The sequence below is a fragment of the Lycium barbarum genome, chromosome 11, assembly GCF_019175385.1.
Source record: "Lycium barbarum isolate Lr01 chromosome 11, ASM1917538v2, whole genome shotgun sequence".
In the NCBI taxonomy this organism is placed as follows: Eukaryota; Viridiplantae; Streptophyta; class Magnoliopsida; order Solanales; family Solanaceae; genus Lycium; species Lycium barbarum.
Window position 1 is genome coordinate 11,824,479 of NC_083347.1, and position 11,492 is coordinate 11,835,970.

Sequence of the window (11,492 nt, forward strand, 5' to 3'; positions counted from 1 at the left end):
AGAAATTAACATTAGATACAATAGTAAATCTATCAGGAAAAGAATGTCAATTTTGAAATGGAAGTTTGCTCCAAACAGGCACTAAACTTGGAAAGGTCGTCCAAGAAAAATAAATAACAACCTCTTTAAACAAAAGATTAACTTAAGCCAAACAATAACTCCATTACCGAGTAAAACTATCACATGTATTAAGGAGTCAAGTTTCTTCAAAAGGCAAAATCCCACTATAAAACAATTTATTGCTCATATACTCACACTAAACAATGAATATTCTACCTATATTGTAAAAAAATTCTCTCTATTGATCGGTTCTTATTTGGCTTTTTTGTCTTCCCTATGACTCTGTATTTCTTCACTAAAGTGGGTGCTTCATTTGTACCTCATGCTAAAAAAACATCTACATGTTGATAGTTGCAAAAAATAAACATTCAACTGAGAAACTAATTATCTACAGGAGGAGTTATCCGTTGCCATTAGTAACTCATTAGTATCTAGTAGCATAGGATACAAATACATACAAAATAGGCACACAATAATCTTTCACAGATAACAAAATCTCAGGTTCAAATCTTGTCGCAGGTATCCCGTGGAACTAGTCAAGATGCGCGCAAGCTGTCCCGGACACCATGATTGTCAAAAAATAATAATTAAACATTAGACTAAAATTTCTTAAACCAGACAAAAAGAGATAGAGAAAGAACGTTCACCCACATAGTGTGTGCCTAAACATGCTTCGTGTATATCCATACGGTAACATTCAATTAAATATCCATGTATATCCACACGTTAACATTCAACTAAAATAAAATTTTCAAGCTTGTTTGTAAAAAAGGAAAACAAAGAAGCAAAACCCAAAAATACTGCATCAACCGACAACCAATATATATATATATATATATATATATATATATATATATATATATATATATATATATATTGCAACACGCCCATAATACCACGAGAAGCTTTCAAAATTGACTACGTACGTACATAAATTAAATCAATAACAACAAGTCGTCCAAAAAAATTCGAAGAAAAAAAGATCAATAACCGAATCTGCAGGGATATTCACAGTCATACTATTGTTATATAGTGTCGTCCTAAAATAAACTAGTGCTATATATTGCTAATATAGATAGCAAATACACGTATAGACTAACGAGAATAAAATTTGTGGCAACCAAAAAGAGAACATCATACCCGTAAAATGACGAAGGAGCATGAAGAATTGGAGTTCGGAGCCTAAAGGGTATAAAAATACACGGTCTTTACCAAAAGGGGCTGGCAAAAAATTAATATACCAAAAGGGGTATATCGTGGATCAGCCCACGATATACCCCAAAAAAAAAATTCGTGTCTGACAATTCAACGAAAAACAAAAAAATAAAATAAAAAATTATTGTATAACGTGGACTGATCCACGTTATACAATTTATATTGTATAACGTGGATCAGTCCACGTTATACAATTATAACTTGTATAGTGGACTGATCCGAATGAACTCACTCATTCTACCCTAATATTATACAATTAATGCATGTTTGTTTTTTAATATCAGGTGGGTGAAGTGGGAGAACTGTCTGAAATATTTCAGTGGAAAGGTGAGGTCCCAAGAGGTCTACCAGATTGGGAAGAGAAAGAGAAGCAGCATTTAGGTGAAGAGCTATCGGATGTATTGCTTTATCTTGTCAGGCTTTCAGATATTTGTGGCATTGATCTTGGCAATGCTTGTTACGTCCCGTATTTTATACATTGGGACAATCCGGATTAACTATGATAAGTTAGGGCCAAGACCTTTCCGGGATATGAAGTCGGGACTTTTGACCTTCGATTTTATTTTGAGACATAAGTTGTACATGAAATTGTTGGCATGGAACACTTAGGAAAAATTTGGACCAAAAGTCATATATTAGGAAGTTGAAAATCTTGCAAAAAAATGGGCCCTTGGCCGTGTGGCTTGAGATTGGTCCCACACATGTTGTGGCCAATTTTAAGTGGTCCAACACATGTGTGGGCCATGGACACATGGAAGGTTCAACTAGAAGCTTAAAAGATGACTTTTAAGTCATCTTCTAGCATTCAACACTTAGAAAAAAATCAAGAAGTTGAAGAACAGCTTCAACAACCTCTCGGCCAAGAACCAAGAAAAATCAAGTCCAATTCTAGCCACCCCAAAAATATTTCCTTGGTAAAAATCCACTAATTGGAGGTCCCTAAGTAGCGTGGAAGTGTTGTTGGAGCGATCAATCCATCCGTCTAGTAGATCGCAAACCCTAGCCTATTTGTGGAGTTGAAGAAGAAAGGTAAGATTTGATCTTGTTTTATGTGTTGTGAATATTTTAAGCATGTTGTAGTATGTTAATATGGATGAAATTTGTGAAATATGGTAAGTTGGAGGTGAGCCGTGTATAGTGTGTGTGGTCGTGTAAATGGGTGTGTTGTGATTGAGTTGATGAATTAATTCTATGTAGCATATTTAGTTGGGTAGTGTGTAGGATGGCTAAGAATCACTAATATATGCATGTGTGATGATAGTCGAATGTGGGTCATACTATATGTCAAAGAACGCATTAATGTCGCTTAGTGTTTTAGTGGTTGTTGTGATGACTTTTAGGTTGGAAATGAGAGTTTAATGTTGCAAGTTGATATGGTAAGTGTTGCGGACTGATTTGGAGAATTATGTGCGATTAATGCAATTTTTATTTTTATGAGAATAGCATTGTTAGAATGTGGATTATTGGTGCAAATCATGATTCGAAAGTCGGAAGTGTGTATAGAGAGGTTCTCGGGTTTGGGACTGTTTTTAGGAAAATTGGAGCAATTGTTGGATTGTTGGAAATATTGTGTCAATTTTTTAAAATGTCCATTGAATATTATGAATGTTGTTGAATGTTGTAAAGGAGAGTTATTTTGTTTTATTGCCTTTCGGATTGGTTATTGGGGTTTCTAGGTTGGTTATTGTGGTTGATTTTGGCCGAGTTAAATTCTCGGGGTTGGCCTATTTACAGGGGAAATGCTGCCCAAATTTCTGTAGAATTGAGTGTTAGTTTGGAATAAGTCGCCTAAGTGCCTATGCCTAATGTTTGATATTCGTTAACGTATTTGTAGACCTTGGGGAGCCCGAGGCGTAGGTTGGAATTAGCTTGGGTTAGGCTAGCTTGGAGTGCGTACGAGGTATGTAAAGCTCAACCTTCCTTCTTTTGGCATGCCTTAGTTATAAATAGATTATGTCACGAGCCTCGAGGAAATTCTAAATTCGCAATCCGAGTACGTTATGACTCTTATACATAATTCTTGGCAATCGTATGTTTGCTGTGATGAAATATGAACCCTTATGTCTTCGAAATAATTGATTTCCAAATGTTGCACAAAAAGTGTTGTTTTAAAGAATCCCGTAACTATGGACGTCGTATCTTTCACATAAAGGCTCGGATTGCTCCGATATTTTCGTAGGAGTTTGCATGGCGTATGATGAGTATGTTCTCCATAGGCGGGCTCGGCTCGGGTCGATACCCGTCCGTGGGTCCCGCGACTTTCCTTTATGTAATTCGGAAGACTTTTGAAAGAATTTGGTATGACTATTATTTTGATTCTCAATTATGGTCATTTTACTTATAGTTGAGTCCATGATAATGATTTTATGCATATGGTTACTCACGACTCTGCTCGTACGTTCTATTATATCTTTCGCCGAGTCCCGGGCCGGTTTTGTTGTCGTGCGCACTTTGATATACTCCGGTGTTATGCTGTGTTTATGGTCCACCGAGCCACTCGCTAGAGGGTCGGGTTCCACTTATATTTGGCGTTATGCTGTGTATGGCGTTAGGCTGTGTTATGATGTGTGACGGGGATACGGAGATTTGAAACCTTCTGGTGTTATGCTGTGTTATGGCGCCATTGACGGGCGGGCGACCATATTCTCTGTGCCCTATGCATGACTTATATTTTGATAATAAATATTTTGATACTTTGGGCTTGCACTTATTTTCTGCAATTCTATTTCGTTTATGCCTCAGATTTGTTTCCTGTATCCTCTGCTTTGCATACTCAGTACATATTTCATACTGACCCCCTTTCTTCGGGGGCTGCGTTTCATGCCCGCAGGTACAGACGCACAGTTTGGTGATCCTCCAGTTTAGGACACCCTCCTCTGCTGTTTGGAGTGCTCCTATCATTCCGGAGCCTGCATTTTGGTATATATTCGTTCTTTGCATATGTATATATTTGTTCAGGGGTACGGCGGGGCCCTGTCCCGCCATATGATTTGGTTGGTCTGTTTAGAGGTCTGTAGACGTATATGTGGGTTGTGCCTACTTCTGTACAGGTGTGTTTGTATGATCCCACTCGCCATGGCAGCCTTGTCGGCGTGCATTTGTATATGTTTTGGGTCGTTGCGCCATTTGATAGCCTTGTCGGCTTTTGATATATATGTACATATTTGGTTGCGTTTGAAATGTGTCTGAGACAGTTTGATATAATGTGAGGCAGCGTGTGATATTTGTGCCCGTATACGCTATCTGTATGTGATTCGGATTGGATGAGTGTGTTCGGGTGCCCAGTTCGGGCACTAGTCACGGCCTACGGGGTTGGGTCGTGACAATGCTGCACTAAGAAAACTGGAGCTAAATGCCATTAAACACCCTGTTAGCCTTTCCAAAGGTTCATCCAAAAAGCATACTGTTTTGAACAAAACTACAACAACCACCTCCACCAATGACAGTGAAATTGATGTGGCTGATGATGGTACATAATATTCTTTGATTTCCTTTGCTTTTTTTCCTCCTTTGTATAACGTGGATATTTTTTTCATACTCAGTAAGACGTTGCCTAGATTTAAATCATATTCGGTTATGTTTTTAATAATAAAAAAAATATTGATTTTTTTAATTTTTAAAGCATGATTAACTCAAATAAATATTTTAACACATGCAAATAATTAAATGTGTTATATATGCAAACAGAAATAAAAAATTAAATATAAGTTAAATAAACGTCATACATTAACTGAGTAGTAAATGTTAAATTACATACTAACTATTAAACAGCACAAGACATGTTATATATTCTTGGAAGAGTACATAAGGAAACAACAATCATACAAGTTAAGAAAAAACATAAAAACCAACAAGCAACAACAACTACTGATTTCTGTCGGGGCAGCGATTCTTGTTATGACCTGTTTGCTTGCACGGACTACACTTTCTAGCCATGCGAGCAGGAGCTATATCCATTTCATTCCTCCTTCTAGTTGTACTCCGCGCTCCTGAAGTTCGCTCGTATTCAGTGTTTGCAATTAAACTGAAGGGAGAAGGTGGCCAATATGCCTCATCACCCAACGGTGAAAAATTTCTACTGTACGTTTGCTTATAAAACCTGCAACTGTAGTACTTGCTAACATAGGTATTTGGTTGAATTCCGCGAATATCACAAAATTTAATTGCATGTGAACATGGCATATGGTAGTTTCTCCACTTTCCACACGAACACTTTTTCCCTTCGGCAGAGACTTTATGTATATTTCCGCCCTTACCTTCGTGTGCAAATGTCAGAATCTCAAAGACCCCTTCAGTTGCATTGTATTGCTGCATGTCAGTATGTCATTGAGATTCTGACATGCAGCAATACATCATGCATCGTCAATAAACATCTATCAATAATGTCTCATAAACATGCTCCATTTATCTATTTTTCTCATTTTTATTTTGTATTTCCTCAATCTCAATTTATATGACATTTTTCTTTTATCGAGAGTTAATTTGACCAATCTTAAAATTAAATTAAATTAAATTAGATCACTTCAATATTTAAAATTAAGATTTTGATATTCAAAAACTATGTGCAATTCTTCTCATGTCAATATGACAAAAAAAAAATACAATTTTAAATGTTGGTCAAAGTTCACATTGTTTGAATATCGAAAAACGAAAAGTGTCACATAAATCGGCAAAGAAAGTAGTACATTTCAGTTAAAATTAGGGTAGAAGGTTAGAAGGTAGTCGAGCGTTGTCTAATTTTCTTTATCAATATTATTATTATTCATCTTTATACTATCTTATTTTTTGATTTTATTATCACATGGTGTTCTTTGTTGAGTTGTCATATTATTTGTTGTTACTATTATTATTTTCTCTATTTTACACTCCGATTCAAAATGAGCGTCCACTTAGCTTTTATTTTTTGATTCAAAAAGTGTGTCCAGTTACCAAATCAAGAAAGAATTAACCCTATTTTTTTAGATTTGCGCTTATATAAGTATGAAGTAATCAAATCTCAATACCTATTTAATTAGGGATTATTTAGTCAAATTACTTATTTTTGCTTACGAGTTTGTGTCTTTTTAATGGGTGTGCAAATGACTAAGTGGACACTCTTTTTGAACGACACGAAGTATTTTCTACATGGCTTCTTCACTATGGTACTATCTTTTCCGTCTGAATTTGATATGCTTTACTTGAATCAGTGGTCTATCAGAAACAAACCTCTTTACCTTCATAAAGTATGGGTAAGGTTGTGTACACGCTACCCTATCTAGACCCCCACTGAGCGAGATCTTACCGGATATATTGTTGTTGTACTCCCTCCGTCCCAATTTGCTTGACACTTTTCGCTTTTCGATGGCCAAACGAGTTTTTCTTTGATCGTAATTTGCATATGTCTTTTAAATATTTTAAATTAGTAATTATAGTGATTTATAGTACTTCTTACGTAGTTTCCAAATATCTAAATTTTATTTCGATAATTTTTAAAGATTCTATGTTCAAACACACGATCAAAATTAAAAATTTTAACTCTCGAAAAGTGAAAAGCGTCGAACAAATTGGGACGGAGGAATTAGTACATTTCAATTAACTTAAAGGATTAAAATTGCTCAACAATATATTTATGGAACCATTTTGAACCTACTCCAAACATAAGTGACCATTTTGTCATTTCCCCTTTACTATATAGTAGTAGTTTTATAATTCCCTATACGGCACCTCTATTTTTTCTCTGAAAGAAAGGAAAAAAACAAGAATGGGTTCCTTGAGTGGTGGAAATGGAAGTATATGGGGAATGGGATTTTTCCATTCTGAATTTGGAAGAAGAAAAAGAAGTGGAAAAAAAGAAGGTAAAAACAGTAGTAGTAATAATAATGCATCAAAATCCTCACAAGTGGATGCAACTGGTGGAGCAGGTTATAGGTTTCCTTTAAAGCAAGCTATAACTGCTAGTTCTCTTGCACTTACTGGTGACACTATAGCTCAGCTTCGTGACCGTTGGATCAAGAACAAAGATACTCTTCCTAATCCACCTCATGCCAAGGTTAATTTTTTTTTTATTTTTTTTTAATTTGGTAAAGTTAAGGTTGTTTTTCTAGTATAATGAAATTTATGGGATTTTTGAGTTGTGGGGTTTGAAATGTTGGTATTTCTTGAAACCCCACTTGGGTTTCTTGAACACATTTTGGGGTTATATGGATGTTGGGAAATTTGGCATTTTATGAAGGTCATTTTTGGTAGTTGTGATATTGTGAAATTTTGACTGCTTATGTGTTGGTTTTTTAAAAGATGGGGCAGCAAAATGGGGTTGAAAGTATGATTGAAATTGTCTCAATGTTTTTATTAAGCATAGAGGGCTTTAAATGGCTAACCTATAGGATATTTCGAAAGCCTAAAATGTCTCAACTAGACTAATCTATCCAATAAAATTTTAAAATTCAAAAAGTAGATTCATCCTAAGCTAACCAACTTATTATGCTAAAAATAAAATTACTGCAGTAACTGAAAGCAATTTTCAACACAATGTAGCAAAGTTTCAGCTACTCTGCTAATAATAGGATTAGTGTAGGATAGACGTGTCAAAATTGAATGCTTGGCAATGAAGGCATGAAGAAAGTGGCAAAAAAGAAGTTTGATTAGCTGATTGATATTCCGTGGTAAAATAATAGTTTTTGAAGCGATTCATATTAATGTGATTATGCTAAACATGAAGCAGTTCTTTTTGGCATAGTCCCTGTTATTTGATAATCATAAAAACTAAATGTATTCCAAAACAATAGTGGTAGTATTAGTTTGAAACCAATATTTATGGTCTAAGACATAATTAGTGGGCTTCAAAATGAAAATGATGTAAGGAATGATGGTAAAAGAGGTTTGCCGTCTCAACGAAATTTATGGTCTCTGATGTGATTACAATGTTATTTGTTGTCTGCCGACTGTATGTGTATTGCACATTGATGCTTGTTGCTGTCCAAAATATAGTTCATATTTTAGGGAGGAAGTGTCGCCTCGATGTGGTCCTTCTATGAAAGCATGAGTGCTGGTGTCTCCCTGTTCTTTCAAGAACCAAGCAAAGTGGGAGGCAGGAGTTAACAATCTCCCAATTCTGCCTACTTCCACATATTTTGATCCATATATTCTGTGCAGTTCCAGTGGAACAACTTATTCCTAATCAATAGGCTCATTAGGCCTGTCTTCTTTTGCCCCTATTATATGTGCTTATGGTTCTTAGCTCGAGCCGTATTGGTACTTATCCAAATTTTGCTTAATGTCTTCTCATTGTAGTTGTCTCTGTCTTTAAATAGGTTACATATCCTCATTCTCTTACTCCGTTATTGAACTATAGACGTACATGATGCAGCCAAGGAGTAATTTCACGTGGTATGTACTTTTTCCTTAAGTAGCCAAATTAAAAAGATTAAGAAAATAATTGTTTCTGAGTCAACCTTAGCCTCCCTCCAGCTGGTGCATTACCTGATTTAATCTCTCTTTTCCGAAGATTAGCATCCTGTCTATCACTAGTCTCTTTTAAGGTTTTAAACATCAGCTTCTAAGAATTTTCTCCTGATAGGGAGTGAGCGAAGATATTATTTGTCTAATTGTTTCTACAATAAAATGGTTTACATGGACTCTACTATGGCCAATCTCTTTGACACATGTGCTGTAACTAGTCACATGTACTATATATGTGTCGCTTCTGCTTTCCCCTTTATCAGTAACAACATTTATATTTGGAATTAGGTTAATGCTATTGATCCTCTATAGAAGGATAACAGGCTTGAAAACAATTATTTCTATTTGCTTTTGTCTTCTTAAGCACGACATGCGGATAGTCTCTTCAGTCTTCACTCTTCCAGTGATTAACTTGTTCCATTATTATTGACCTGGCACAGTCTATTAAGCATCCATGCAGGGGTACACAATATCATGTGCTTCCATAAAGAGAAAAGAAATTCTAGATTTTTTGCTTTTATTTGTGTTGCTGACACTACATCAGACAATTTGGAAAAAGGGAAGGAATGACTTGCGATTCAGTTTCTTCTCTCTCTCTCTCTCTCTCTCTCTCTCTCTCTCTCTCTCTTTCATATTGGGTGTGGCCTAGTGGTCATTGAAGTGGGTTGAGAACCATGAGGTCTCAGGTTCAAATTCCAACGGAGGCAAAAGCACTAACGGATTTCTTCTCATTTGTCCAAGCGTTGGTGGACAGAGTTACTTGGCACCCGTGCTGGTGAGAGGTAGTAGGTGCTCCGTGGAATTAGTCGAGATGCACGCAAGTTGGCCCCGACATCACGGTTATCAAAAAGATATGTGCATATATATACACACTCACGCACACACAATTACTTGATAAAAGATTTGTCTTTCTGTTAATATTTGTTGACCAATCAACGCCTTTGGTAAATTTCAGATTCTTAATGAACTACTCAATAAGTGATTATTGGCTTTTCTATTCCTAAATAGAATATCCAGCTTCAAGGAGTTGATGTTAGTTGCACACTGAATTGATTCACACATTTTATAGCCGTATGCACTCTCATACAATGGCTTCCCTTTCCTATCTGATTCACTGAATTAATGAGGTAACTGTTGGAGTATTTACACACTAATTTGAATTTTGTATTTGACCAAAATGTCGTTTTAGGATATGATTAGTGCTCTCCTATCTGAACATGACTGGCTTAGGTCCATCCGGATGGCTTCGTATGGATTTTTGTTATATGGTCCTGGTACTTTCGCATGGTACTCATATCTTGACAGATGTATGCCCAAGCAAAGTGTGGAGAATGTATTGATGAAGGTAGTTATGCTTCTCAGAAGAACTTCTGTCATGATGAGCTTGACCTACCAATAAAAAATGAACTACTTTTTTATGAGCTTGACCAGTACCTTTAGGTTTGACCAGTACCTTTAATACTCTTTGTTTCAGGTTGTATTAAACCAAATTGTTCTAGGTCCTGCTGTAATAGCTGTTATCTTTGCATGGAATAATTTATGGCTGGGGAAACTTTCAGATCTTCCAAACAAGTATCAGAAAGATGCCCTTCCAACTCTATTATTCGGTAAGCACTTCCATATGACATACCTTTTGCTGGTTGCTTTAATTCCTTCTCCCCAATGAAAATTGGTTTCGTTCTTCCTTCTCTTGCAGGATTTAGGTTCTGGATCCCTGTCAGTGTATTGAACTTTTGGTATGTCTTTTACTACACTCCTTAGCCCCTTCCTCAACCTTATCCCAAAAGATGGACAAATATAAAATAAAAACTTCTCCTGATCTCTGTTAGCCTAGCTGTAACGGGAGGTCTTCTCATTCTCGTAAAAATGTTTTTCTAAGGTCATGAATGTTACTTTTACATCATTTGCTTAGATATCTGGTCTATTTTGTGCATTGGCAGTTGTAAATTCTCTTCGTAGACTGCTGAAAGTATTTTCATTTCTGGTTTGGTGTTATTAAATTTTATTGATCTTTGTCACTGGATAAACTCTTAGCAAAAGGCATATGCAAATCACATGTTTCTCTCATTCCATCTATTTGTCTCTGAAAACCTGCTACTATTAAGTTTTGTTCTTCAAGGGAATTACGTGGTTTTACTAGTAATTATATTTTATAACTATGTGGTTATACTAGTAATTTAACAGCTCTTAGCATGAATTATGTGGTTACACTAGTAACTGAACAGTCTTTAGTATAATGAAATATGACAACTTGTGTGTTTGGAAAATCATAGGGCGGTTCCTCTTCAAGCTCGTGTCGCTTTCATGTCTATGGCTTCTATATTCTGGAATTTCTGGCTGTCAGCAACTATGAGCAAGTAACTGTCGCCCAAGGGATTGGCAGGAGAGAGCAGGTTAGTGCAAGCCTAGCCCAATATTTGAGCTTAGTATATGTTATATCATATATTAATTTTAATTTGCTAATTTAGGATCGCACAATTGATATAACTAGTCTGTCAAGACAGAAAATGATGTCTGGAGGCAGCGGTTGAGACCTTTCTGATTTTCCAAAGGTGGCTCGCACTAGCGTTCAACAGTGTCTCAGCTGGACCTCGTTCCCACATATGATATGTTAAGAGAATTTGTTTCGCCATTGCTATAAGTTCTCCAGGAATAGAGTTTTCTTTTGTTTATGACTCTAGTGCTATCATGAAAGGCATTTGATTAGCTTGTTTGACCAATTAATTCGTTAATTTTCTTTCTCTGTCTGGTTTTTTTGCTCTCTTTTCCCATTTAGGTAT

At 36.1% G+C, this 11,492-nt stretch overlaps 2 protein-coding genes across 3 annotated transcripts; both read left to right on the plus strand.

Moving 5' to 3' along the window:
* Nucleotides 1-57: 57 nt before the first annotated feature.
* Nucleotides 58-4,752, plus strand: LOC132619433 (uncharacterized). The gene is made up of 3 exons (XM_060334340.1): nt 58-63; nt 1,560-1,723; nt 4,599-4,752. Exons 1-3 carry the CDS (start codon nt 58-60, stop codon nt 4,750-4,752), a joined length of 324 nt encoding a protein of 107 aa, XP_060190323.1.
* Nucleotides 4,753-6,963: 2,211 nt separating this feature from the next.
* LOC132616714 (protein SYM1) lies at nt 6,964-11,459 on the plus strand. Of its 2 annotated transcripts, none has more exons than XM_060331307.1 (6): nt 6,964-7,303; nt 9,902-10,057; nt 10,187-10,319; nt 10,409-10,448; nt 10,986-11,105; nt 11,217-11,459. In XM_060331307.1, the coding sequence occupies exons 1-5, from the start codon at nt 7,016-7,018 to the stop codon at nt 11,071-11,073; spliced, it is 705 nt and encodes a 234-aa protein (XP_060187290.1). In that variant the 5' UTR covers nt 6,964-7,015; the 3' UTR covers nt 11,074-11,105; nt 11,217-11,459. The 2 variants fall into 2 exon arrangements, with proteins under 2 accessions (XP_060187290.1, XP_060187289.1); XM_060331306.1 differs by having other exon boundaries at nt 6,965-7,303; nt 11,181-11,459.
* The last annotated feature ends 33 nt before the right edge of the window (nt 11,460-11,492 follow it).

What these genes read in the sequence shown, in the direction of transcription:
- LOC132616714 (XM_060331307.1), top strand. Translation starts at nt 7,016, where the DNA reads ATGGGTTCCTTGAGTGGTGGAAATGGAAGTATATGGGGAATGGGATTT. An exon ending in CTAATCCACCTCATGCCAAG is followed by an intron (nt 7,304 to 9,901) that starts GTTAATTTTTTT and finishes ATGTCGTTTTAG; the next exon opens with GATATGATTAGTGCTCTCCT. An exon ending in GTCAGTGTATTGAACTTTTG is followed by an intron (nt 10,449 to 10,985) that starts GTATGTCTTTTA and finishes GGAAAATCATAG; the next exon opens with GGCGGTTCCTCTTCAAGCTC.
- LOC132619433 (XM_060334340.1), top strand. An exon ending in ATTTGTGGCATTGATCTTGG is followed by an intron (nt 1,724 to 4,598) that starts CAATGCTTGTTA and finishes GTTGGGTCGTGA; the next exon opens with CAATGCTGCACTAAGAAAAC.